Genomic DNA, 25,015 nt, shown 5'->3' with positions numbered 1-25,015 from the left:
CTCTGACCCAAAAGGAGCGGGTTTTTTTTTTAATGGATGTAGAAAACCCATCTGGGTCATTTCTGAAATTTAAATATTATTTAACTCACTATTAATCCATTTAAAATGAGCAAAAGCAAGATACTCCAGAAAAGAACTTAGAAGAAGATGAAGTAAAATGTTTGTATAAGAGACAGTACTGGGCAGGGGAGGAAAGCGGAGAAAAAGTGTCAGTCCATCTTGGACTTGAAAAGAAAGGAAGTATATCCAGACAGAATTTCTTCTTTCAAAATGTAAAGGGGCCTAATTATCTGTAGGAGGCTAGCGGGGCAGGTTAGTACCATCTGTGACTCGGGTGACACATACAGTTACAGGCAGAGGAATCTCCAGCAGTGCGATAGTGATGTAGGCTGTCAGTGTTACCTCATCGTTCACTCCACCCTGCGGGGAAACATAAAAGTAGATGCTTACTCCACATATCTTCTTATATTCATTTTTCTACCATTCTTGTGGGTATACTTTATTCTCTATTGTAGACCCTTAGCTCGTGTCCTCCCCATTGCTGCTCATATTGTGCCGTTCATGTTTTGCCTTGATTCTCCTCCTTGTCATGGCGGTCACACCGAATGGCCTCCGGCTCCTTAGTTCTTGACATTGATATGGGAATTCCCCATAGGCCTGTGTGCTCAAGCAGCTCAGCTGCCCCCATTTGATTTACAGTCAAGTGCCAGCCTCACTAAGAATGAACTAGGCAGACATGCTACCTTCATGGCATTGTTCAGGAGCACCCCAGAACTGCGGAAGCAGCCATTCTCCTTCTGATTTTGACTGAGCCAGATCAAAGCATCCTGGATGTGCTTTTCATCTATGAAGATGTGAGACCGGGCCCGGGCAAAGGACTTCAGGACAAAGGCTGTGAGCCTGTAAGGGAGAAAGAACAGTGAGAGGGCTTGCGGAGGCCTGCTATCCCTCCTGGCTGACAGAGCACATGTGCACATCACTTGTCTGGAAGAAGAAAAAGAGGCTTAGGGATCTGTAGGTCAATTAGTCAGACAAGGAGTACATCTTCACCTCAAAGAATCTGCCAAAAACCTGCTTCTTGCCTTGGCTTCTTCTTTGCCTCTTGGCCCGTATAACCCTATGATCCTGTTGCATTGAGGCTACAGTTTTGAGGACAAAGATTGTTAACCTGAATCCGAACACGTCTTCAGAAAAAAAATAGAGTACTGCATGCCAATTAGCTCAACATCTGTATGAGAGTAATAATCAGAATGACAAGGAAGAATCAATCCATAGAAGCTCATGGTCTGCTGGCAGGACTCTCTCTCCAGATATCCATGCCTCATGGATTTCCCAGAATTCCCCAGATATGTCAGTAAAACCGTAGATAACGTATAACACGTTAAAAGAGCTTTTACAAAGCAGTTATGGGAAAAAAACTAGGCATGTGGAGAGGCCAATTACTCTCAGGGCACGCTGTTTCAGGGACCAAAAGCAAGGTGATGAAATCATCCATTCTTACCCTTACCTAAAGCTGAAAATGCATGGTAATAATATGCTGGAATAACTCGGAGCTTTGCAGTAAATCACACTGGCAACATACCCTCTCCTCCAGACTGTCTTTTGTTTAGTAACAAACACATTTGGAAGATAACCATACAGCACTGCTTTTGGATTATCATCCTTTCCACCTATATGAAAATACCTTTCCCAGCAGTTCTCAGCAGATCCTACTCTAGAAGAGCTGCCACTGCAACTCTTCATCTTTCTTCATTTGGGATGTGAAATCCCTTCTCCCTTCTTTCCCAGTTTGTTTTTGTCTTTCTTTCTTGTCCTCCATAGTCCTCATAGCTGCAAGGTGGGAGGAGATGCTTCAGCTACATAACTGGCTGATGCAGCCTTTTTCCTCACTTAAGAGGCAGCACAGGGCCCAGAGCAGCCCTGAAAAGCCCACTGGTCTACAACTACGTTTCCTATTTACCATCAGGTGGTATTTGTCGTAGCTGTGTAGCTGAGAAAGAGAACATATGGAGGAGGATCAGATGACACTGAAATCTCACCAGGTGTTCCCCGGTTGGCGATAACGTGGTCCAAAGGTACTGTAAGAGCCATCTGGGTGCTTGTAGTTCATCTGCCTCTGATAACCTACAGCGAGTTAAAGCAACATTCAGAGAATGTCTGCTTGAGCAATGCAGGGGAGAAGAGAAAAGCAGCTTTATCAGCAACAGCAAAACAGAGAAACAGGTTAGTCCTATCCTAGCAAATACACCCCCACCTCCATATACTGCTTATACTGCAAGAGATGCAGTATCTGCCTTTCTTCAAAAGGCGGGCAGGACACGTTAACAACAATGGACAAACCACTGCAGCAGGTCACCTGGTATCTGCACTGCATTCCAATTCCGTTAAGGAGCAGAGAAAAGTGGGTGAAATGACTAGGTACTTTAATGCTTAAGAAACAGAAAATGGAAAAAAGACATAGAAAGGGCTTCCCTGGCATGCAGAAGAGACCGCGTGAGTAAGAGACAAGCTGTCTTTCCACGTCTGGCCAGCATTTGACAGAAGCAGGCCAGACAAGTTCTGCAAAAGTTGAGAGCAGAAGTAAAAGCCGCATTCAACTCACCGCTCACTAAGTATCCGATGGCCTTGGATTTGACCTCCTCACTCAGCTGTCCTGTCTTGTTCAGATAGTCCAGGACATAGATGTTGGGTGCAAACAGGACCATGTTCTGTTCACCACAACCAAACGGCATTTGGAGTAGCTGGTGCAGATTCTGCATGGCAGTGCCCATGAGGTCACCTAAGGAACAGTGATTACAAGAAGGATATTAATGAAATGCAACATCAGCTGCCAAAATCAGAGGGATCTAAAGGAAAACAGAAGGAGGAGATGGCAGAAGAAAGATCTGTATTGATAATGATCCTGGAGTAAAACACAGAACAACAACAGAGGAAAAAAAAGGAGCGTAATAAGTCAACATATCGGGCACTAGTAGAGAAACCTGAACAGAACGAGATGCAGAAAGAGGGACAAATAGAACAGAATTGAAAGGGAAAGCACTTGAGACAGAAGAGATGAAAGGCGGGAATGAAGTGTGCTTGGAACCAGGAGGAGAATCTGTGTGAGAGGTAGGAGGCCAACACAGTCATGCAGATGGGTGGAAACAGCACGTTTCTTTCTCCCAGCAGACCCTTCTCAGGCAGATCACTCACCTAGCACTGAGAAATATGCTCTGCCTGAGTCTTGTACCACATTCGAAGGAAGCAACAGAGAAAACTTCTCTTTCACGGACTCTCCTGAGAGAAACAAGATGAAACAGCTTCAGTGCAGTCCCAGGTTTAATGGAAGGGGCAGGGCTTTCAGTGGAACATCAGAAAGACCTAATGGAAGAGGCTTCAGTGGAACATCAGAAAAGTTTCCTCTTCCCTTCATCCCTTGCTATAAATAAAGATGTCTCTGGGTCCCAAGTGAAGGGTCCCATTCTGATTAACTAGAATCATACAAGTGTCTGAGTTGGAAGGGACCTTCAAAGGTCATCTAGTCCAACTCCCCTGCAATGAACAGGTACACCTACAGCTCTGTCAGGTGGCTCAGAGTCTGGTCTAGGCTGACCTGGACGGGGCATCCACCACACCTTTCTGGGCAGTTGTGCCATGATAGAAGGCCACAGAAGGTTGGTCAGCCAGGACTTGTCCTTGGTGAAACTAGTAGTACTACAAATACTACCAAAATATACTAAAAATAATTGTTGTAAGCCATATTTCACATAATGAAAAAATGAATTCAAGTTAAAAAATGCAAGAGGTACAAGCACAAACTTCCCCATTTGTATATTTTATGAATTACAGAACTCATCCACTAGCCTTTCATGTAAGACTCTCCCAGCAACATCTGGCATGAGTAAGTTTTGAAGAAATTTGAATAGCATAGCAATTTACTCAGAGAATGACATCTTGTCTCATTACTCTTTATGTCCATTTGTAAAATGATATTTGTAAAATATCAGCCATTATGGAAAATGGTTGAGGCAGCGCTATCTTCTTCCTCCAAGCACCCACACAGAAACAAATGGAGATGGCAGGGAGGGAGGGCCTTACCTTTTAAACAGAGCACCAAGTTCTGAACAGTTTCCTTCTCAACTCCTTCAGGCTTGGGTGGAATGAAAGAAAATAAGAGAAGTGAGAAGTTATTGAGAAGAAAATACAGACAGAGGGATGCCTAACAAGGACAGATGAATAAGTAAGTGAAAAGTGAATGAACTGGAGAAGGAGGGGCAGTCACAAACACTCCCTGTAATATATAGAACTCTGAAATATTAATCCAAGTAAATTACTGGGAAGAACAGGAAAAGGAGAGCAACAGCACTGCAGGACTGTCATGTGGGTGACCTACAACTACTGTATGCAGTGAGGCTCCTGCATCCTTGTAACAAAAGGGCTGCAGCATTAGCAGCAAGTGCTTTTGTTAGCAAAAGTTCATGGCACCTCTAGAGGGCCGCTCAGAAATCCTCTGCAGTGCTACTGATCATAAGCTGCAGACACTTGAGGAAAAACATCTGTTGAGAATAGAAAGGGAAAATGGGCACTATAATATCTGGTGACGCTATTGATGCAACACAGGCAAGTATTAGGCTGTTTTGCGAGAAAAGTTAAGAACATCACATACTTCTGTCAAGTTACAGCACTCGGCATAATAATCCCATGAGGGATGCTCCAAAAGTATTGCCGCCTGTTTTATAACGTTGGCCCACGATGTCAGGATGTTGGTGGTATGGCAGTAGAGGCTGAATTTTCCAACCAGTATTCCATTATATTTTGTTGCCATGCAACAGATGGCTACAGAGAAGCAATGTGACAAAACAAACTTCTCACACGGAAGTGCATACGAAGAAAAGGTATGTAACTGAATTCCTCCATGCAGAAAAAACTGCACCCACTGACATTCATTGATGCTTGCTGAACACTGATAGAGACTAAGCAGTGGGTCTACCACCCACCACCTCACTATGCAAAAATGCATAGCTAGTGGTGGCGACTATGTTGAAAAATAGTATCCTGTAGCTGAGCATTTACTGTATCAGACTGTGTTATTGTTCTTTTGTACCTGTTGTAGTTTCCATGAAAATAAACAGGAGGCATTAACTTTGGAACAATCTAGACAGCATTTTCCTATAATAAACTACGTGGTACTGCCACATAATGTTTAATTCCATACCGCCTAGTATCAGCCATGGAAAACAGATAAGGTGTAAAATTTTAACATGTTTTCATGGACTGTTATAACATCTAGAGTTTGGAGGGGGGACTTTTATTCAGGCATCGAACTCCCACAGGTACTTTGAATTCCCCACCTTAACCCTGGTGCCAGACCAAAGGTGCATCACGCTCAGCACAACAGGCAGTTTGCTTGGCTACTCGACTAACAGAGAGACAGCACGTGCTGACGGGCAAACCTACTGGGAAAACTGTAAAGGCGGCGGCGTACTGAAATAGGAGGTAACATGAAGCAGATATAGGGAAGGGTGAATTGGACCAGGAGTCCTTTTACGGCAGGGGATGGGGAAGTTTTAAAATACAGAGTAGAGGGAGATGCATTGCACAGCTGTTAACCTGCAGACTTTATGCGTTCCTGCCAAGTATAATGTAAGACCACGGTATCAATGACAGCATCAATGACACGTGTTCATCACCTAGAGCTCTGATAAATGTGTCTAGCTTGTGAGTCAGCTTCAGGCTTCTCCTACTCACAGCCCGCATACCTCCACCAACAGCTGCCTGATGACTGTGTCCTTCCGCCCTTTTTCAGGGGTCTCCACTGTGGTGTTTCTGCATGGCTGCTGGTTCTGGAGGGCCTCAGTGCTCACCAAGAACTCCACCAGCCCTGGAGGAAATAAATCAGTCAGTTCTGCCTAGCAGCACCATGCAGCAGGAGTTGCTGCTGTTTCTGGGAGTTTTCAGCCTAGAGGCCCATCACAGATGGGCCCAGCTTCTTTCCTGCGGAAGCTTAGCTATCTGTATCAGAGTGAATCCTGGAGCGGGTGAGCTGCGCTGCCATTGAAAGGTGACTCTATTTTGGTGCTTTTATTCAGAACGTGAGCACCACGGTAGTGGAACTCACCAGTCCCACAATGCTGTTTAGCAGTCTGCTACTCTGCATGCACACCATGACTGCTACCACAACAGACAACAACAGCAAAAGCAAACTGTGGGGGTCTCATAGGGCAATCGTCTGATCTCTGAGAGGGATGAAGCTGACAAAATGTCCTTGCCAGCCAGCAATGCCTGTAGCTTCAGAAGATGTTGCCCAAGAGCTGTAAGATTTGATGATGTTTCATTTAGTGCTAGACACGGCCTTGGACACTATGAATCCACCAGGCTTTACCTCTCGCATAACCTCAGATGATACACACAGCTGCAGTATTTTCCAGGAACCAGTAGCCCTAACTTCAGATACCGAAATGGGAGAACAGCACAGAGAATTCCTTCCTGCAGTTTTCAGCATTCTTCGACTTTTACCTAGAGATTTGGGAGTCACCAGCCAAGCCACTGTTTTCCTCCCGTTCTCACAGAGACAATGAGAGTCTTCCTCCTTTTCCACTGGAGTAGCCAGAAATTGAGTAGACTGAGCCAGAATCACGCTGACCTGCCATTTGTAGAGAGGCGTAATCAAGGAATGATCTTGAGAGAAAGGGAGAACACAGATTGCTAGGAAAAATTAGCAATGTCTGTTTCTTCTGTAGCAAAGGAGCAGGAAGCTGGAGTTGTATTCCGGCATTTCAAACATGTTGAAGGTATAACATAAGAATTTCAGGGAGGGAGGGGTCTAAGGCTACTCAGGGATAAGAAAGAAGGCTAGGTGTAGGCAAAAAGCATACAAGAAGTTACAGGTATGGAGAAGGATTTAAGTCTTCCTTACTCTGATGCAGGCTGTCAGGTAGTTGAAAACAGTAGCTTTCAGCGTGAAGGCCTCACCACGCACTACAGAATAAGGCAGGGTGAGCTCTACAAAGAAAGGCTGGAAGGCTCTGAGGGACACTGTTGGTGACAGGCCAAAGCCTGTGTCTGGGGACATGCAGAATGCACTGGCTTTCCATTCAGTGATGGTGTCAGGGATGGTCACATCTAGTTCAGCGTTTCCCTCAGAGCTGGTGAGGGACAGAGAAAAAGGACAGAAGGGTGATTATCTGTCAGCTTCTGAACAGTAATGACTTTGTGAATGAGGGGGCATAGTATTCACCATAGGGCACCACATTTTCTTCCAAACTCACTACTACATTCTGGACAAACCTAACCACAGTCAGAGGAAGTTCCATCTCCAACAATTTTCAAGTGATTTCTACAAACAATTAAGGACTTCTTGTATTTGAAAAGGCTTGGAAAACACGGGATTCATATTTTCATCTTATGAAACACCTTTCATTATAAAGGTAAGGAAGGAATCTGCCCAAATCACTCACCTTATAGATACTAAACTCCAAATCCATGTTTCTGGGAAATACTTTCGGATTGTCTCTGTCACCTCTTCAGGAGTGCTGGATGTTTCATGGATTCTATTTGACTGTAGGGCTGATAATTCCAAACAAACAAGATCTACATCAGCATCATGCTTTGCTCTAAGAAAGTGGTTGTCTACCTGACAATCAGAAGCTACACTGGTAGCTCCAGTACCATGAACAGTGATTTTTAGGGTTTATTAGTGAGAGCTAGCCGTTCAGTATTACCCTCTGGTCTCCAGTGAGCCTCACAGCATGTGGGACAACACTTCATGAAGTAAAAGTGAGTAGCTTAGAGGAAACAACTGTTTCTGATACTGTGTGCTTGGCTCTGATAAAAGGAAACAGAAATCTACCCAAACAGAGAAAGTTTAAAAGTTCTTAACTAACTAATCATTTTGAACATCTTTATTTTGGGCAAACTCATTTCTATATTTAGATTTAAACTGTGTAGCTGGATACCTGATATCTAACATTGAGTTATGAAAGCTTGTCTGTAGGCCTTCACAACCGAGCAAAAGTGACATGCCCCACAGAGACATGCTAAAGTTGACATCTGTGGACCCACCACTTCAATACTTCTTCTAAGATCTCAGCCCACAACCCCAAGTCTTGTTTAAGTATTCAGCCCAAAATACAGACAGGATCTCAGTTCATAACAGAGGTGACAGCAAAGCCCAGTTCCCTTACCGCTTGTCCTCAATGCATACGTAGGTGTTCTAGCCAGGCCTTCACTTGCTGCAATGTGAATTCCTGCAGGCGCGTAACTCTCAGTGCTGCAATACCAAGGTTTCTTTACCTTGGAATTTGTGAAAACCTTTAAACCCATTTCCTATGGGAGAGAAACAGAACATGTTTTTGGGTACTCATTCCTATTGAAAAAAAAAAAGTTTTTACTTTATTTGTTCATACTTTTCTGCCTCAAAAGTAACAACTGTATTGCCTATGGATTGGAGCCTGAGATGACCCTCTCAGTCCTGGTCCTGGGTGGCTCAGAAAAGCTAAGGAATAGATCTCTTGTCTTTAGGATATTAGTTGCAGTCCAATCCCAGTCTAGGGGTCAGGATGAGCCATGGATTAGATATGAAGTCTCCTCTCGGAAGGAAACATCTGTGGCTACAATGCTGCTCAAGGACATACTGATTTGTTTGGGGTAACTGTAATAGCAAAGAATTGTTTAACTTGAGTTAGAACTTCAATTCAAGCTAACCTCAGTTTTTTTCAGTGTTTGACTACTGAGATTCACAAGTCTTTCCCTTGTTATGTTGCATCATACAACAGAAGGTGTTCTTTCTCATTCCTCCTCCCGTACTAGAGGGCTATACCTTTAGAATGCTGTAAGTGTCATCTTCATTCATCTCCACTACTGGAGAATAGGTGATCCCATTCAGAATTATTTTCTTAAGGGGGACACAGTCTTCTAAGGGCTCCTCCAAGAGCATGTCTGTACCATGGTGATAGTCATGCAATTCCTTCACTGGCAGCAAGCTATACACCTGAGCAGAAAAAGTCAAGATATTTTGGATTTTTCAGTATGCACTGTCACAAAACACTACTAAAGAATTTTGATGCAAGCACCATAATAATCAAATCTACACAGCCATGGTCTTCCTTGTAGTGGGTGCAATAGGAAACTGCAAGTCTAAAAAGACATCTGAATTTGGAGATACTGACTCTTTTGCTATAAACAGCACATTAGTCTGGTTATTACAGCTCAAATATATCAAGAATTACAGTGGCCAGCTCAGTTACTGTCCTTTTTACCTGTTCTGGATTTATCATTTGCTGCTCAGCAAAAGGGGAATAAACCCTCTGACACTTCTAGATACTACACCAATAAAATATATCCATGGCTGTAGAGAACACCTAAAAAATCAACATTAAACACAAGACAGCTTTTGGTTCCTGGACATGCAAAGAAGCCTCCTTAAGAGGGTTTCCCAGTTACCATCCCTAATGTCATGCAAAATCACTAACAAACAGCTGCTGCACAGTTCTCAGCTTTTTGCCTGCTGAAGGAAGATGAGAAGCTGCACAGGACAGCATTTCTGTGTCAGCTCTAACAAGGTTTGTTCAGTATTTCTGCTGAGCTGTTCTTGCCTTGACCAGACCAGATGCTACATGGAATAAGTACTTACTGAGCTGTGTGACAGATCAGCTTCAGGCTTCATGAGTAGAACACTACTGTCCACAGCACGGACAGCACAAAGGGATTTTGGGGAGGCTCTGAACAGTAAGTGAGTGTCAGAAGAAGGCAGGCCTTCAGAAGAAGAGAAGCTCAAGCCCACCTGCAGCCATAGGAAAAATTATGTTACAGATGCCCTAACTTAGCAAGATGCCAGTTGAGTGCATCAGTCCCAACCTTATGAATCCCACACACATCTGCACACGCGTACATCCCTCCTGTGTTACTGCATAAGCAGGTTTCCTTCTCAAAGTGGTAGAGAAACGAGCCCTAGAAGTTCTTAGAAATTTAATTATCAAAATTGTTTGTGATTGTTAAGGCATTTGGGGGTTTTACGGCCACTATGAACACTGATATAATTCCACATAGTGGCCAGATCTGTTCAGGCAGCTGGTCTTGAACGAAGTTCAGTCTCTGTGCTGCATCCAGACATTGCCTGTGGAAATTGCCTGCAATGATCTTGCTTGGCAGATTCTCTCATAACATAAAAAGCAGTGATGTCTTGGAGCAATATTGTAATATATACTGGCTGGTAATGGTTCTGAAGAACTGGCTTGTTGTTGACGCTAGCCAAATTAGTGTAGCTTCCTCAGAATCTAACTCATAACTCAAATGACCACATAGTAAACTCTGCTCTGCAAAGTTCTGCTAGCAGAAGTTGCTTTCATCTTTATCTCACATGATTTTACAATAACACGATTGCCCTGCATAGATTTTCTCTGTTCTCTGCCATACAAAACCCTTTTGTGACATACAGCAATCAAAATATTTTTAGAGTGAACATGTTCCCTGGAAAAACAGCACTAGCTGCCAGTCTCCCTCATGTCCCAGCTGGACCATGGCATGCCTTTTGCTGACACTCGCTATCTCTCCCAAGGTGGTCTCAACCTTAAGAATGCAAAAACAGTATCCTTAAGGAAATGACCTAAAAAGGAATCTAGCAAGCTTGCTACTAGAAAAAAATGACTAAGACAGAGATGGCCCAAAGACTGTCCTAGATAGACTGACATCAGCTTTGTACCCAAGGTGCTTTCGGAGAGGAAAGCAATACCTAAGCACATATATTACTTGGTACTTGATGTCTGACCAGATATTAATACAGCATGTAAAGTGGCATCTAAAATATAAATAAGATTCATGTATCCAATGTCTTACAGTGAAATCAATCTCAAGAACTCATTTAGCTTGGCTTTTAGTGAGACAAGGCACTTGCTTTTAGCAGGGCCTTTCTACTATTTTTAAGTTTTACTGAGCAACTTAGGGCTTTGTATACATCACTTTACTATTCTGCATAAAGAATATTTGGGGCCATAGCAGAATCATGGTCCACATGTTCACAGGCAGCTTTATTTTTCTGCCCTCTTTCATCTCTTTCAGTCTCACTAGCGCTATTAAACTTCTTCATTCACTACAGATAGCAGGTTTAAGCAAGGCTTAGCTCCATTGACATAGAACAGAAATTACAACGACAAGATGACATATATAGGAGTTGAAAAATACTGCAAGTATTAGATGCGCCTACTGGGTTTGGGCAGAGAAACCACCTAGGACAATTGATTGGTGGTTTGTTCAGTGTTAGTAAATCTAAATAAATGAGCTTGGTCAGGCTAAATTAAAATATACATACATATATATATATATATATATATGTGGCCAGGCTATAGTGTAACTACTCTCTCAAACAAGTGGTCACTTACCTTACTGTTGAAACATTTTTCTATGTTGAACTTTGTTGAATCTGCAATCACCTCCCTGCTGGGGGTAACAGTATAGACAAGCACTTGGGCCACAGGAGCAAAGTCAGCTTCCACAGGCAGCTGTAGTATGAAGACCCCATTGACTAGCAAACAAAACAAGAGCAAAAAGTTGAACTACAGGAAACCTCCTCTTGGATCAGCCACATTTCCAGGTTTCCCTTCATGCTGAACTTCATCCTAGTGATAATGAAACTATGACTCCAAGTGGGATGAATTTGTTCTCACAGAGATAAGTAAATCTCACTGTCTGAATACATAAGCAAGCTGAATTTGAGTTCCGTTTCTAAAAACAGAACACCAGACTGTGTGTCCTAGGTGCACTGGAGTCCCAGAAATACATTGTTAATAAAAAGAGAGGTAGCACAAAGGCTAGAGCAAATCTATGCAAAAACCAAGTAAACAGAAAAGAAAGTTCAAACTCTTCCAACAACATAGAGAAGTGGATCTCTGCATTCCCCATGGAAGTAGGTTGTGTGTCTGCCACAGCTGCATAATCTCCCAAGTCAGAGACTATTTGTGAGGAGAGGGAAACATACCACTTTCCTTGTCCAAATCCAGAATGCTGGTGCCTGCTTTCTTGATGATTCCCTTGGCCATCACCTGAAAGGGATGAGAAATCCTGCAGTGCTTGAGGTTATGCATGAGATAAACCTTAAGAGGTGGGAGAGTGGCTCTGAGAGGAAAGCAAGAGAGCTCAGTGTGTGAGCAATAGGGAGCTAATCACACCCTGCTCAGCTGCCTTCTGTAGCAGAGTCCCAGTGGTCACCCAGGGGGCACATGGGACATCCTCACTCTTCTGCTCCAAACGTTTACAGTCATTTTACTGGGAAAAGAACATGTGTAGGATGATGGGGAAGTGTTTAAAGCCTGCTGCCATAAACCGCTGTTTCTAACTCCACCTCTTTCCTCTGATTGCCAGTGACATCCTGACTGTATAGGAAGTGCAAGCTTACCAGGTAGTAGAAGACGATTTTCTTCTTCTCTCCTACAGCCTCTGGTGTAAGGATATAGTGAACCCGGACCTCAGCTGAGGAGCCACAGCTTAGTGTCTCAGACGAGGGCTCAATTTTGAGGAAGCTCCTACTAGGGGAGTAAAAGCGCTTTACATGGAGATAACCATCTTCATAATTTGGATTAACCCATGAATGGTCAAAGCAGTATGAATGTGTTTTATGAGTTGCCTGGAAAAGCAGAAAATAGGTTAAATATTAGGAGGAAGTTTCTCACACAGAGGGTGGTGTCATACTGGAACGGGTTGCCCAAGGATGTTGTGGATGTCCCATCCCTGGAGGCGTTCAAGGCAAGGCTGGATGTGGCTCTGGGCAGCCTGGTCTAGTGGTTGGCGACCCTGCCCACAACAGAGGATTTGAAACTAGATGATCTCTGAGGTCCTTTTCAACCCAGGCCATTCTGTGATTATATGATATGATTCTATGAAAACATATATATATATTTTTGGTACTTAAAATGGTATTCTACAAACAACAAAAACAACAACAAAAAACATGACTCTGGAAGATATAAGACAGGGCAGTAGTATCCTGAGTAAATAACTGAGAATTATTCACTCCCAGTGAAGTTTGTCTCAGTTGTTTGCTTACTATCAGTATCATCTCAAGGGCTCTTTACCCTAACATCTTGCCTTCTCTAATTATCAGTTTGCTTAAAGAGAAAATAAACTTTTCTTTACCCCACAGGCACATTGTGGTAACTTCTGGCTATTTTTTTAATGGTTTTATTATGTGGCAAGAGAATTGTATGCAGAAAAGAAAATATAGGCAATATAGCTAAACCAATAATAATAATAATAAAATAAAAATAATAAAAATAATATAATGATAGGCAAACTGCTCTATTCCAGGGTGAAACATTGGAAAATGTGCATATTGCATTTTTCAGCAGCACTTATTCTTTCCAGATAAATGAATTCTACACTAGAGAGAGAATTTTTGTGAACGATTCACTAATTTTTACTGTTTTTCTATTTATGGCAGGAAATTAAATAAATAAATAAATAAATAAATAAATAATGACAACAGCTTAGACATATGGAATGTTAAATTGAACTCTGAGAGATGGTTAGATAATACACTTGGGAAATCATTTAATTGAAAAGACAGCGAAGCACTAGAAGCACTCCACCACTGAATATTTTTAAGAAAAGGTTAGACAGATCCTTGATACAGATCTATCTAGATAGGGCTGGTGACATCTTGGAGCAGAATGGACTATATGTTCTCCTGATGTTTCTTCTAAACCTATAGTGCTATTGCCAAGCATAAATCAAATACAAGTTAAGTGCAATTGTCACATGGCAACCTAGTTTGCTGTATGGCTATTTCCACCACAGTGATGGCAAGGCTGGCACAACCAATCAGGAGCAAGAAGCTAAGCACTTTTGCACTTATAGGAGAAACTTCAGAAGTAGTCTTCCACACCCAAGTCCTGCTGGTTAATTCATCACCTCCTCTGCCCCCAGGACTCACTCTAATTCCAACAGAATTGAAGTACAATGTGGAAGTGTTCAAGGCAAATAGTGCTCTGCCCTCTTCATTTGTTGTGTAGTTCATTTCCTGGCCTCCTTGTAAAGAAATCCTCACAGTTTCATTGGCAATTGGAGAACCAGACCCATCCACAAGTTTAACCTGTGGGAGTAAAAACAGAATGATACAAGACAGCAATGCCTGCCACCTGTACAGACTGATATGTCACAAAGCTGAGGATGTTGGGTCTGTCTTGAGACAGAGAAGTTTCCACTGCATTTTACATGTACATTACATGTTCCAAGGAGAGCTGCAGATTTTCTGAATCTTTTTTATCTTCACCTCCATGTCAGAAGAGTGGACACAGACTGACATGCATTAACATCAAGGCTTCTTATTAAGCAGGAGACCAGAGAAGCAAAACTTGAAACACAAGAATAGAGGGTTATGCTCTCAGCTGCTATTCTCTGGTTACAAAACTTGCAAAGTAGTGGAAGCCCCCAGACATTAGCTGTACTGAGCACCAGAATCTTTGCAGAGGGTAGGCAAGTATCCACCAGGAGATTCAGCAACATGATTGTTAAGCACTCATGACGCTTCACTTCTCAGTTTTCCTACCTGCCCAAAGAAGGGGATTCCAGGTTTGTAGTAGGAATCTGAGTTCTCAAAGGTAATTTTGCTGATGGTGGTTGTGATCTCAGAGAAGCTTGTTCCAGTCAACACAATTCCTGCAAGAAGCATGAAGGATTGATTTGTGTCTCCCTGACAAGAATTACTTTTACTCCAGACCGACTCTCCTTTGCTGGACAACCATTTAGCTGATGCTCTTGGAATATGGGCAGGAAAGTTTTAAAACTCCAGAACTGGGATTCTACTTTTATCCTTCCTCTTACTTGGCAGTCTGCTCTGCTGGTATCTCCTGGACTTATTATCTGGCTCTTTGACCCATATCATTCATACCTGTTTCCTCCTCTTCAATCTTAGCATCCACATGGAGCTTGTTCTCATATCCAGTTCTCTTGAGTTGGAATAACTTGGTTTTTACCAGTTTAGAAATGCAGCCATAGTTGTCTGTCTTTTGGAAGAAAAAAAATAAAAAGGAATATTACAGTCTCATGTACTGCAACGTTTATCCAACTTAATGATCCCATCACTCTGTGCTACCTTGAAATGGAAGAGAAGCCCATAAGCTCATAGGTCATTCTCTTCTTTGTTTTTATCAAAACTGGAAAACACCAATAAATGACTAGGCATTGAGCATTCTGCAGGAACATCAAAGCAAAGACTTGCAACCTAGATTTTTATTTGGGTGTGTATGAAGTTTGGAATTCTAAACTCTTCATACCAAAGCACAGGGAATTATTCACCTGTATGCCACACAGGAAATGTTTGCCAGAACACAGGCACATTAGAATATAGATGCTGACTTAAAATGTACAAGCAGTTTGAGTGGTACATAAACCATACATAAAGATTGTATGTGTATAAAGAAGAAAACAGCTAGAAAAGTATCTCCAATGCTTTCCATCTCTTATTAGCATCTTCATGTCCAAGGCAGGTCTCTGCAATAAATGGAGGAGCTACCTAGAACAGAGATATACTACCTGGAACAGAGCAATACTGCAGGGTTCGTATTTCTGTTTATCATGGATAACAGCAGAAGAGACAATTGCAGGAATGATACCATAGCATACTGTAAGGACCATGCTCTTTTCTGCTTGCTCAATTATCCTGGGTCATTTCCACAACTGCTATTACCTCTGTTTCGGTCAATTAAGTTAGCACTAGTGCACTTGTCATGCTGCAAAGAGTTTTGCTCTGTAGAGCAAAGTCAAGGGAATGTGGGGTGTCTCTCTGTCTTAACCGCTGCTCCTAAATTCATGTTCATTTCTTCTTTCCTTAAACTGCATCACCCCTCCCCCAGTTTCTGTTCCTTTCTTGCCTCAGGGAACAGCTTCTGATCCCACACATTTTCTGTAGTGCAAGCCAACTTCAACCTCTGAGCTAACTGCTTTTCCTTTCTATCTTATTAATCCCTTGTATCCTCTAATCTACTGAGCTTTTTTGTTTCTTTACTCTCTTCCTTCTGTATCAGTTTTTTGCTTATATGCACATCTTTCTTACTACATAGACCTTTCACATTTCAACTTGCACCCAATCTTCTTTCCTTCTTCAGGCTTCCTTAAAATACATGAAATCACTCCCCTCTTCATACTCATGTTTCTACACACTCCAGCAGAGCAAATTTATACCTACAAGGCAGGCTCAATAAGCAACATTTTCTCCTATCACTCCACCTGATGAATACTCAAAATTCACCTGTCCGGAGAATTCATCGCATACTGCCTTAGCCTCTTCACCATAGCAAGCAGTGGCTGGGTGTTCAAATTTCCTGCAGACACGGAAGCTCACATGGCCAGGAACAGGCTTGCCAAATGTGTATCTATAAGCGGAGAGGACAGAAAAAACAGAGCTATTATCAGGGTAAGAGAGATGGAGGAAAATGGTTAGTTCACCACAGGTGGAGCCAGAACTTTTCCCTAGAACTGTCTCCAAGATACAGTAGGGTACCAAGTAAAAGACAAGCAAGAAATGTGATAACATTTTAGGATCAAAGTTGGCAATGAGTACAGCACTGAATCTTATAATTCTGATTGAATTCCTGGGAATAAGACATAACTTTGCAAAAGTCATTTACCACTATGCTTATTCGTTGAGAGTACACCTAGACTTAGAGAACATGATGCAAGTATAACCCTACCACCTAATTCTGATGCAACTGGTTTATGTACGTATGTACAATGGGTTTTTCAGCTCATTTTTCATCCCATTCCATGTCTTTTCCTGCAAGATGCATGTAGAACACGCCATGTAGAATCAAATGATGTGGCCCAGAGGAAACATGACATGTTTTTTCATGTAGAAGCCACAGATAAAAAGGCCATTCTCAGCTGAACTAAATAGAAGACTTCTCTAGTATTGCAGCTGATCTTAAATCCTCTATGACTTTTATATAAAAGACTTTAAAAATACTCCCCCCAAAAAACAGAACAGTGTAGTTCTACATACTCCGAAGTGACCCCAGCAGTAATTTTGTTAAGCCTTTTCGCTAATAGTTTGTATAGCCTTATTGGTCCTGGGACTTCAAGAACGATTGAGAAATGTAACAAAGCTTCCCAACTAGACTTCAGTAATGCTAAAATAAAACCTGAACCAAAGAAGTATTGAAAGAAGAATGATACTCACAGACCACAAACTGTCACCTTCAGCTTCTCATCAAGAATGGTGATAACCTTGGGCATTTTCACTGTTACTTCAAATTTTGGAAGCACTGCAGCAAAATCAAAGGAGAAAAGTTTATGTGGTGGGGAATAACATAAGAATGACATCTGAAGGCCACTCTAGGGCTATTCTTACAAATGTTCTGAAAGCGTTTTGCATCCAAGCTATCAGATTTTTGTGGCCAGTGTCATCTACACGTCCCACTGAAGTCAATGAAAACCACTGGCATTCAGCCAGCCTCTGTGACAGATAAGAAAACAGGCTTATGACACTATCTACTAAAATAAAGCAGCTCCTTAGGTAACAGAAGTGTTATCAGTCTCACAGCAGTATGATACAGAGTTCGGTCAAAGGTTTCTCACCAATATTTAAAGATGGGACTGCAGCCTGATCTCTGCATTTCCAAAGCACATAGACCTTACCAGTCTTGAAAATAGGAATGACCCAGTAGCTCCTCTGCTAACTTACCACAAGATGACCTCACATCCAAATCCTGCTGCAGGAGAGGTCATGGACAGTGACCATCTTGGGAGAACTAGGAGAAATTCAGGGCAGCCATGCAAATTAAAGAGGACAGTGAGCTTCCAGAAGGCTCACCTGGGCTTTATGATCATGGCAGACCATGTAGTGCAGGCTGCAGTTGACTTGCTGAGGTGTTGTGGAGTGATAACTGGAGGTGATGTCAAGAGGGAGTAGGAGCCATCTGCAAGTTTGTACTAGGATTCTATTTCCTAGCCAAGCAGACTGGACTGACACAGGAATGAGATCACCAGAGAAAGCACTGAGGCATCATGAGAGGCTTGTGGAGGAAGACTGGAAAGATTTACAGCCCCAGCCTACACCAGAAGGTCAGAACTTTCCAACTTGAGGGAGATCTAGATTCAGAGTATGACACTTAACGCGTGTAACCAGCTGAAGATGAGACTGTAACTTCAATCACCTCTGAAAGGAAGTACAGCCACTGGTCACCAACACAAACTTCTATAAGCATACATGCTCCTGCTAGAAGCCTTGCTGATAAGGGCACTGCATGGCCTGGATTTTAGGAAGGAGTAGAGATGGGTTGCTCAAGTCCTTCTGTCTTCACTCCTCCAGAACAGATGATGCTTATGAAGGAGAAAACAGATATTTTCCAGCCTTGCTGGACATCTTGATCATATCTACCACCCTGTCCAATTCCTCTTTCATGCCCCTACTGGAATAGCTGCTAGGAAACTGAAACTGCTGCAACAATTACCATACTCCTCCACAGAGAAGGGATGATGGATTGTCTTCCCAAAAGCCTTCTGTGCCACCACTGCATAAGTCCCTTGAATGGGCTCAGTAGTGAGGTTGAAAGAGAGCTGGATTAACCCTTCCTTTAACTCAGCCTTTGTCCACTGGTACAAACGGTTTTTCTTTGGGTCCTGCAGATAATGAGACCACAAAGAGATTGTAAGAACAGTGTGAGGCTGCAATAATAACTAACTAAAAAGCACTAGCAGAAGTAGTGAGGGTAGGCACAACTGCAGTTTCAAAGGAGGGTTCAGGGCAGAAATAGCAGGATTGTTTGGGGAGTTCAGGGCTGGACAACAAAATGAGCCCTAGGCTATAGGTATCATAATACAAGTTAAAACTTTATGTGTTTGAATAAATATGCTGTATAAATTAAATAGATAAGAATCATCTTGAGGCAACTGGGAAGTATGATAGATCTGAACATGAATTTAATGTAGATACATACCTCAATATAGACCAGCGGAAGCTAGAAAGGGGAGAAATTATACAGCATATTTAGAATCCATGCTTAGAGAGAGTGCAAACAGTACAGTCAAATGTCTAGGGCTACAAACATATTTGGGGGAAAAAGCTGATAATACAATGGGATAAGGAAGAAAGCCCCTGATAGGGAACAACAGAGCACTTTGATGTACTTCAAGAGAGTGGCAACCATTTGTATTAAGCATTTGCGCAGAACAGAAAAGTCAGCTAAAACCAACTATGGCACATATCCACTGTGATAATGGCAGACTTTCTCACTGTTGAGGTTTTCACACCAGCATTGTTCATTTAAAGTTATATTCTGTAACCTCTCCAAGAATGCAGAAATCTGAAGAATAGATCCTGTTAGCAAGATCTGAAATAACCTGGGAATTGCACAACTATCTCTGTGTACTGAGAGTTCTCCACAAAAGACACCTCTTTCCTCAGTTTTCCCACAAAGGTGACTTACAGCCAAACAGTGATTGAAAAAGAAGTGTCATACTTACCACCTCATTCAAGGGATGGAAGTTTTCATCCAGAGAAACAATTCTGAAAAGGACTAATGGACAAAGGCAGAGAGTGAGGTTCCACAGAGGAGACACCAACCAGAAAACATTAGTTGCAAACACAGATGGTGCAAAAGAGAACAGAAGAATTCTCTTCTACAGAAATTCCATTCACTGGAAAGCTAAATTGTTCTATGTTACCCATGTAAGAGATATTAATTAGAGGATGCTAGGACCAAAATCATGGCAGTGTGAACATCTTACTGACAGTGGGCTCAGAAACTGTTTAATTGAGACCAAAGTTAAATTTAAGTTGCCTTTTGTCTACTTTGCAACATGGTGTTTTCACATTGGAATTAACAAGTGTCTTGTAATTTTGTTCTAACTAGATTAACTTCTCAGGAAGGATGAATGCAAGCACCTGGCTGCAAGTTTGTGTTGGCTCTGGATAAACAGAGAATTCAGTGTCTCTTTTAGGACATTTGTTCCTGTCCAGGACAAGTTTAGAAGATGAATAGCCCAGAAGAAATGGCTTATATAGTTTTATCTATCTTCATATTGCAAAATCAGCTGCCATTTTGAAAACTATTTCATGACTTAGCCTGAACTTTCACCCTGTTTTCTATAAGATAAATATCCAGTCACTGCTCCAGTTTTTGTGGTTTTAATAAAAGAGTTAAAAACTGCACAAAAAGGGGATCAAACCATGTGGACTACAACAACAGAACTCCCAGCGGCAAAGGAAATGTTTGTAGCTGCCCCAGTTACATGCATATTCTTTAAAATTCTCCAAATTATTCCCATGTGGAGCATTAAAAACATACGCCTCAGCCATGAGAGAGAGACTGATCTTTCAATATCCACTGAAAGCAGTCAACATCTGGCCTGAATAGCACAACAGTTTTAGGAATTTCTGCTGAGTGCAAATCTCCACCCCCCCGCCACCCCCTTCATACCCGTCTGTCCAGGCTTGTAGATGGGTTTGTCTGTCTGGACGAAGATCAAACTCTCAGAATTCTTGACCAGGACTGACTTGCGGTTTCTGAACTGCAGAGTCTCCCCCTTCACTGTCACAGTAATAAATGTGACTGTTGACTGGCTCCTAGATTTTGGAATCTGGAGAATTGTAAGAAGGCGACTGAGTTATGAACTACTTGTAAAGGCCTCTTGAACAGGCTTTCCTAAAATAATAGATCTAATATAATCCTGACAGGCACAGCACAGAGATGAAGGGACTGGAATCAGGAACAAGAGACCAATCTTTTCTTGTACTATATTCCTCCACTTTCCTACGGCTATGCAGTGATTATGCAAGTATTATGCAGTAAAGGAACTCAACTCTGCAACCAATTTTTAAGAAGTCCTTACTGCATTGATGAAAATCTATCCTTTTCGTCTTGACATTCACAGAGGAATGAAGTAATCCCCCTCTTCTTTCAAGTAACATCTCTAGTCTTTACATAACATTTCCTTTTTCAAACCAGACATACCAGATCTCTATACATCTCTCCCCAAGTGACAAAATAGCAGTCTTCAATATACGTATGATATAGATGTCAACCTGTTAGGTATCCTGAAAGCCAGTTCTTCAGCCTTCAGGCCAAAGATATAATCTGTACAGTGAGCCAGTTGACCAACATTCCCAGTTGCCCAGGACTGTTGCTTTAGATTTAGGAACTACCAATTACATAGGTCACTCCAAAAATAATGCCTATTAGTTTCCATGGAAACTAAAACAGATATATAGAGCACAATAATACTATTTGGTAGAGCAAATTCTCAGCTACAAAACAATATTTTTAAACACATTCTCCAAATGCACTTCTTTCTCCAGGCCTCTCTTCCTCCTGTCCTAGACAGGGGCAGGTTTTCCAGGATTCCGCATTTCCTATTTAGATATCTTTACTAAGGAGAGCTCAGCAGAGACAGTGTTTTGAGGATAGACATGAATATACCTGTGACCAAGAGGAAAGTGAATACCTATTCAGTTACTCTGTTCATTATTACTCAGAGCCTTTACAGTTTATCCTACGGGGATTAAGATACTCACAGTGAAAGGAATGCAGGTAAACAAATCCTTCTCCGACACCACATCATCAATCAAGCTCCTGTTTTCCCCTTGATACTCAATTGCAGCATTCAGTGTCACAGACTCATTCAGGTGAGTCAACTGAACACAGATTTTCTCAGGAGAATCAGTGTGTATCAGAAAGGGCAGAAGCACCATGTACTGCCTGGAAAGAAGAGGAAAGGATTAGGTGAGATGTGCAGGAACAGGTAGCTGGAGCTGGAGCTACAGGAAGAGGATTTCTATCACGTCTGTTAACAGCAGGGGAAAGCAGAGAGGCTGCTGTTGGAAGTAAAATGCCACAGAAAATTCTCAGTGCAAATGTCTGGAAGGGATATTTTTTCCAGGCTCTAGCACAACAGAAACACTATCTTCTGAGACCATGAATGGTGTGGTGAAAAGAGCAAAAAGTCAATTGTCGCCTTTGCCAGACAATGTTTGTCACTCCTTCACAGGGCAAAAGGGAGGGAGGAAAGAATGCAATAAGACTTGCTGTCTGCTAGCACCCCACAGATCTAACAGCCACAGTTAGTTAAACGTCACATACAGTGATGTATAACCCTGGGTGAGAAGGAAATTTTCTCTGAAAAATTTTCTCTGAAAAATTTTCTTCAGAAAAATATGAATTAAGAAATAAAACCATTTTTGGTCATGCCAGATCTGTCATTTGCCCTTTTTTTTCCCCTGTGTTATCAATCAAAAAAACCACTCACATCTCCCAGGCATTTAGACCTAGGAGTAAAGCAAAAAATGAACAAAATGTTTGTCTTTTCAAAAACGGTTTCTCTGAAGAAAAAAATGTGTGTGTATACAGTTATAAAAAGTTGTCTTTTAAGTAAATAATCAATTCGGTGCAAGAAGTTTTGCTAAAATCCTGTCAGCTCTGTGAAAAAGCAAAAGCTCTTTCTTTCTGCTCTCCTTCTTTGCATTTTATTTATTTATTTAGGCTGCAGTTTTACTGATACCTCAATTGCACAGACTCTTCTGGGTCCCTTAAAAGTACTAGAGCTGCTTTTTGTAGAAGACATTTTACTCAGCCCTTGTGTCTTTATTTCAAGGTAAAAGAAGGTAGTTGAAAGATGAAAGACAAAGAAGTAGAGAAATAAACTCAGGTCTCCAGCCTGCCCAGAGTCTCCCCTGTGTAGCTTACGGTTCTGTGACGGGTGAAGCATCTCCAGAGAGGAAGAAGAGGAGAATGAAGATGTTTAATTTGCTGGACCCATCTTTCCCCATGGTGCAGAACAGGATGTGGTGAGTAAAACATCCACCCAGCCTAGTCCAGTGGTGCTCATACTGCTACTCTGCCCCTGAGCCAACCCCTTTATACTCTGCTGCAAACAGTCCAGGGGCTGGAGGAGATAAGGACTAAGGTCCAGGCACCATCCAGAAATGGGCGAGGCTGCAAGGAGGAGCTAGAGCCTTCTGAATCCGGGCAGAAGTCCAGATGCAGAAGGAAAGAGGAAGGGGAGGATGCCTGCAGGATAGAGCTGTCTCTCTTTGAGGCAGGGCAGCAAGCAATGGAGAAGTAACAATGGTAGCTAAAGCAAAGAAGGGCTAACAGCAGAGGGTAGGAGAAAGACCTCAATTTATGGCAAGGCTCCTTGTGTAGGGCTGGACACATCTCTGATCCTGGAGGCTGCTGGAGGAGAGATTATTTCCTTTCAGCTGGGAGCAAGAGAATGAGTGAGTGTTTGGGAAGCAAGAGTGGGTTTGCCAGTTATTACAAGCAGGACAAATATGTCAGTCTTACAGGATCTGAAATCAGGGAATGCAAACTGTGAAAACGTTACTCTTCTACCCACTTTGCTCTCTTGTGCTCTCCATTCCTAGTCTCACAATAGCTAATGCCAGGAAAAGGGGCCAGAGAGCAGCTGGGCAATCAAATCTGAGATAGTCTGACCTTCACCTGACAGAAACAGGGACAGTAACTTGAGGGGAAGCTGCCAAAAGGTCAACACAAGTAACAGCATGTAACACATTAACCATTCCCTGGAGCAGCACTTGCTCACATGCTGCAGAACATATGCAGCAGAACACATACAACCTGTGTCATGTTTTGTCTATTACTGGTTCTTGTTCCAGGTCACGTTATTGGGATATATAGATCAAATTATTGCTGTTTGATGAAGTCCTTCTTGGTTTCAATACCTGAAAATCCATGTAATGCAGTGTAATGGGTAATGTATCTAGAGGGAAATTTCTTTTTGACAATTGTCTTTACTGTAGTTACCTTGGTCTGCAGCAGGAAGATCAATAGCTCTGGTAATTATTACCCTTGCAAGTGGCTGGACGTATCTGTCTTTCTCGTAGTCCTAATTCAAACTCAAAAGAATAGACATCTGTGTTACAGAATGTAAAACATAACTTGGGCGTTAAAAAAACTATGGGACAAAATGATTACCTGTCTGTCCTTCCCCCCTCCTACTCCCATCATAAGTTTCCTAAACTCATGAAGTTTGGAGTTAAGAAATCCAAGCGCAATTACACAACAACCCTCATTCTGTCCTGTAGTGACCTGGATGAGAAAGAAAAGAGGATAGTTGTGCATGTCTGAATTCCCTGGGGAATTCACAAAAGAAACACTGCTCAAGATTGTGCTCTGCCTTCTCTATATGGTGCCTCAACGTTGTTCTGTCTGCCCAGAAGAAATGTAACCCAGATTTTCCTCACTCACACAGAAGAGGATTTGTACATAGGATGGTCAAAGCCTTTTTGTTTACATTAGTTTGAATTGACTGACTGGTTACAGGGAAGAGATGTAGGACTGCACGTAGCAGGAAAAGCCAAAGCTACACTTTTTAGAAAATAGTCTCACACTGATCAAAAAACAGTTCCCTATCTTTAGTCCTAAAGATCCTCCTTGGTTCTAAGAGCACTCTGTAGCCAAAATCTGAGAAATGTTTACTGTCAGTTAAGGGAGCAGGTTTGTAAAGGCTTGAAAATTCCAGTAGGTACCAGTGAACACATGCAGATAGCAAACCACCTTTCAAAATTTCCCCTCAAGGTGCTTGGCCTGCATAACATTCCCAATAGTATCTTTGGCTCTGCCAGCCTAATTCCTAGGGTTTATGCATGACCAACATGTTTCACTTTATAGGTGATAGCATAGACAAGGCAGTGACAGTGAGCTTTCCCTCCATCTCCTTTTATTTCCATGTGCTGTAGGTACAGCTGAGAATATCACTAGGCTTTCTAGACCTTTTTGGCTAACTTTTAAAAGGTTATCTCTGAGGTCCTCAAGGAAACACCATGGAGGTGTTCAAGGACATGCTGGATAGGGCCCTGGGCAATTTGATCTAGTGCTTGATCTAGGAATTGGCAATTCTTCCTGTGGCAGGGGGGTTGGAACTCGATGATCTTTGAGGTCCCTTCCAACCCAAGTAGTTCTATGATTGTATGAAAACTCCTTGTCCTGTTTTCAGCTACAATAGAGTTAATTTTCTTCAGAGTGACTGTTATGATTCCATGTTTTTGATTTAGGGGAAAAACAATGCTGATAATACAGTTGTATTTCAGTAG

General features: G+C 42.1%; 1 protein-coding gene across 2 annotated transcripts in view; it reads right to left on the bottom strand.

The window, feature by feature from the left end:
• A2M (alpha-2-macroglobulin) overlaps positions 1–22,791 on the bottom strand; it is a 28,691-nt gene extending 5,900 nt beyond the window's left edge. For both annotated transcript variants that reach the window (XM_025142810.3, XM_025142803.3), the window contains exons 1-27: positions 22,647–22,791; positions 21,479–21,662; positions 20,385–20,544; positions 19,429–19,481; positions 18,903–18,923; positions 18,417–18,585; positions 17,144–17,228; positions 16,217–16,340; positions 14,858–14,972; positions 14,516–14,625; positions 13,901–14,059; positions 12,368–12,595; positions 11,951–12,014; positions 11,355–11,497; positions 9,611–9,760; positions 8,798–8,968; positions 8,163–8,304; positions 7,437–7,545; positions 6,896–7,124; positions 6,496–6,622; positions 5,739–5,860; positions 4,078–4,129; positions 3,193–3,276; positions 2,603–2,779; positions 2,040–2,124; positions 744–900; positions 346–420 (exon numbers count right to left, since the gene is read on the bottom strand). In XM_025142810.3, coding sequence (XP_024998578.2) covers positions 346–420; positions 744–900; positions 2,040–2,124; positions 2,603–2,779; positions 3,193–3,276; positions 4,078–4,129; positions 5,739–5,860; positions 6,496–6,622; positions 6,896–7,124; positions 7,437–7,545; positions 8,163–8,304; positions 8,798–8,968; positions 9,611–9,760; positions 11,355–11,497; positions 11,951–12,014; positions 12,368–12,595; positions 13,901–14,059; positions 14,516–14,625; positions 14,858–14,972; positions 16,217–16,340; positions 17,144–17,228; positions 18,417–18,585; positions 18,903–18,923; positions 19,429–19,481; positions 20,385–20,544; positions 21,479–21,662; positions 22,647–22,729 — 3,378 coding nt within the window. In that variant the 5' untranslated portion in view covers positions 22,730–22,791. The remainder of the gene's footprint in view (positions 1–345; positions 421–743; positions 901–2,039; positions 2,125–2,602; positions 2,780–3,192; positions 3,277–4,077; positions 4,130–5,738; positions 5,861–6,495; positions 6,623–6,895; positions 7,125–7,436; positions 7,546–8,162; positions 8,305–8,797; positions 8,969–9,610; positions 9,761–11,354; positions 11,498–11,950; positions 12,015–12,367; positions 12,596–13,900; positions 14,060–14,515; positions 14,626–14,857; positions 14,973–16,216; positions 16,341–17,143; positions 17,229–18,416; positions 18,586–18,902; positions 18,924–19,428; positions 19,482–20,384; positions 20,545–21,478; positions 21,663–22,646) is intronic.
• Positions 22,792–25,015: the final 2,224 nt, after the last annotated feature.

This window comes from Gallus gallus, chromosome 1 (assembly GCF_016699485.2).
Source record: "Gallus gallus isolate bGalGal1 chromosome 1, bGalGal1.mat.broiler.GRCg7b, whole genome shotgun sequence".
NCBI classification, from domain to species: Eukaryota; Metazoa; Chordata; class Aves; order Galliformes; family Phasianidae; genus Gallus; species Gallus gallus.
Note: the sequence above shows the minus strand (reverse complement) of the source record. Positions and strands in the feature narration are given on the sequence as shown.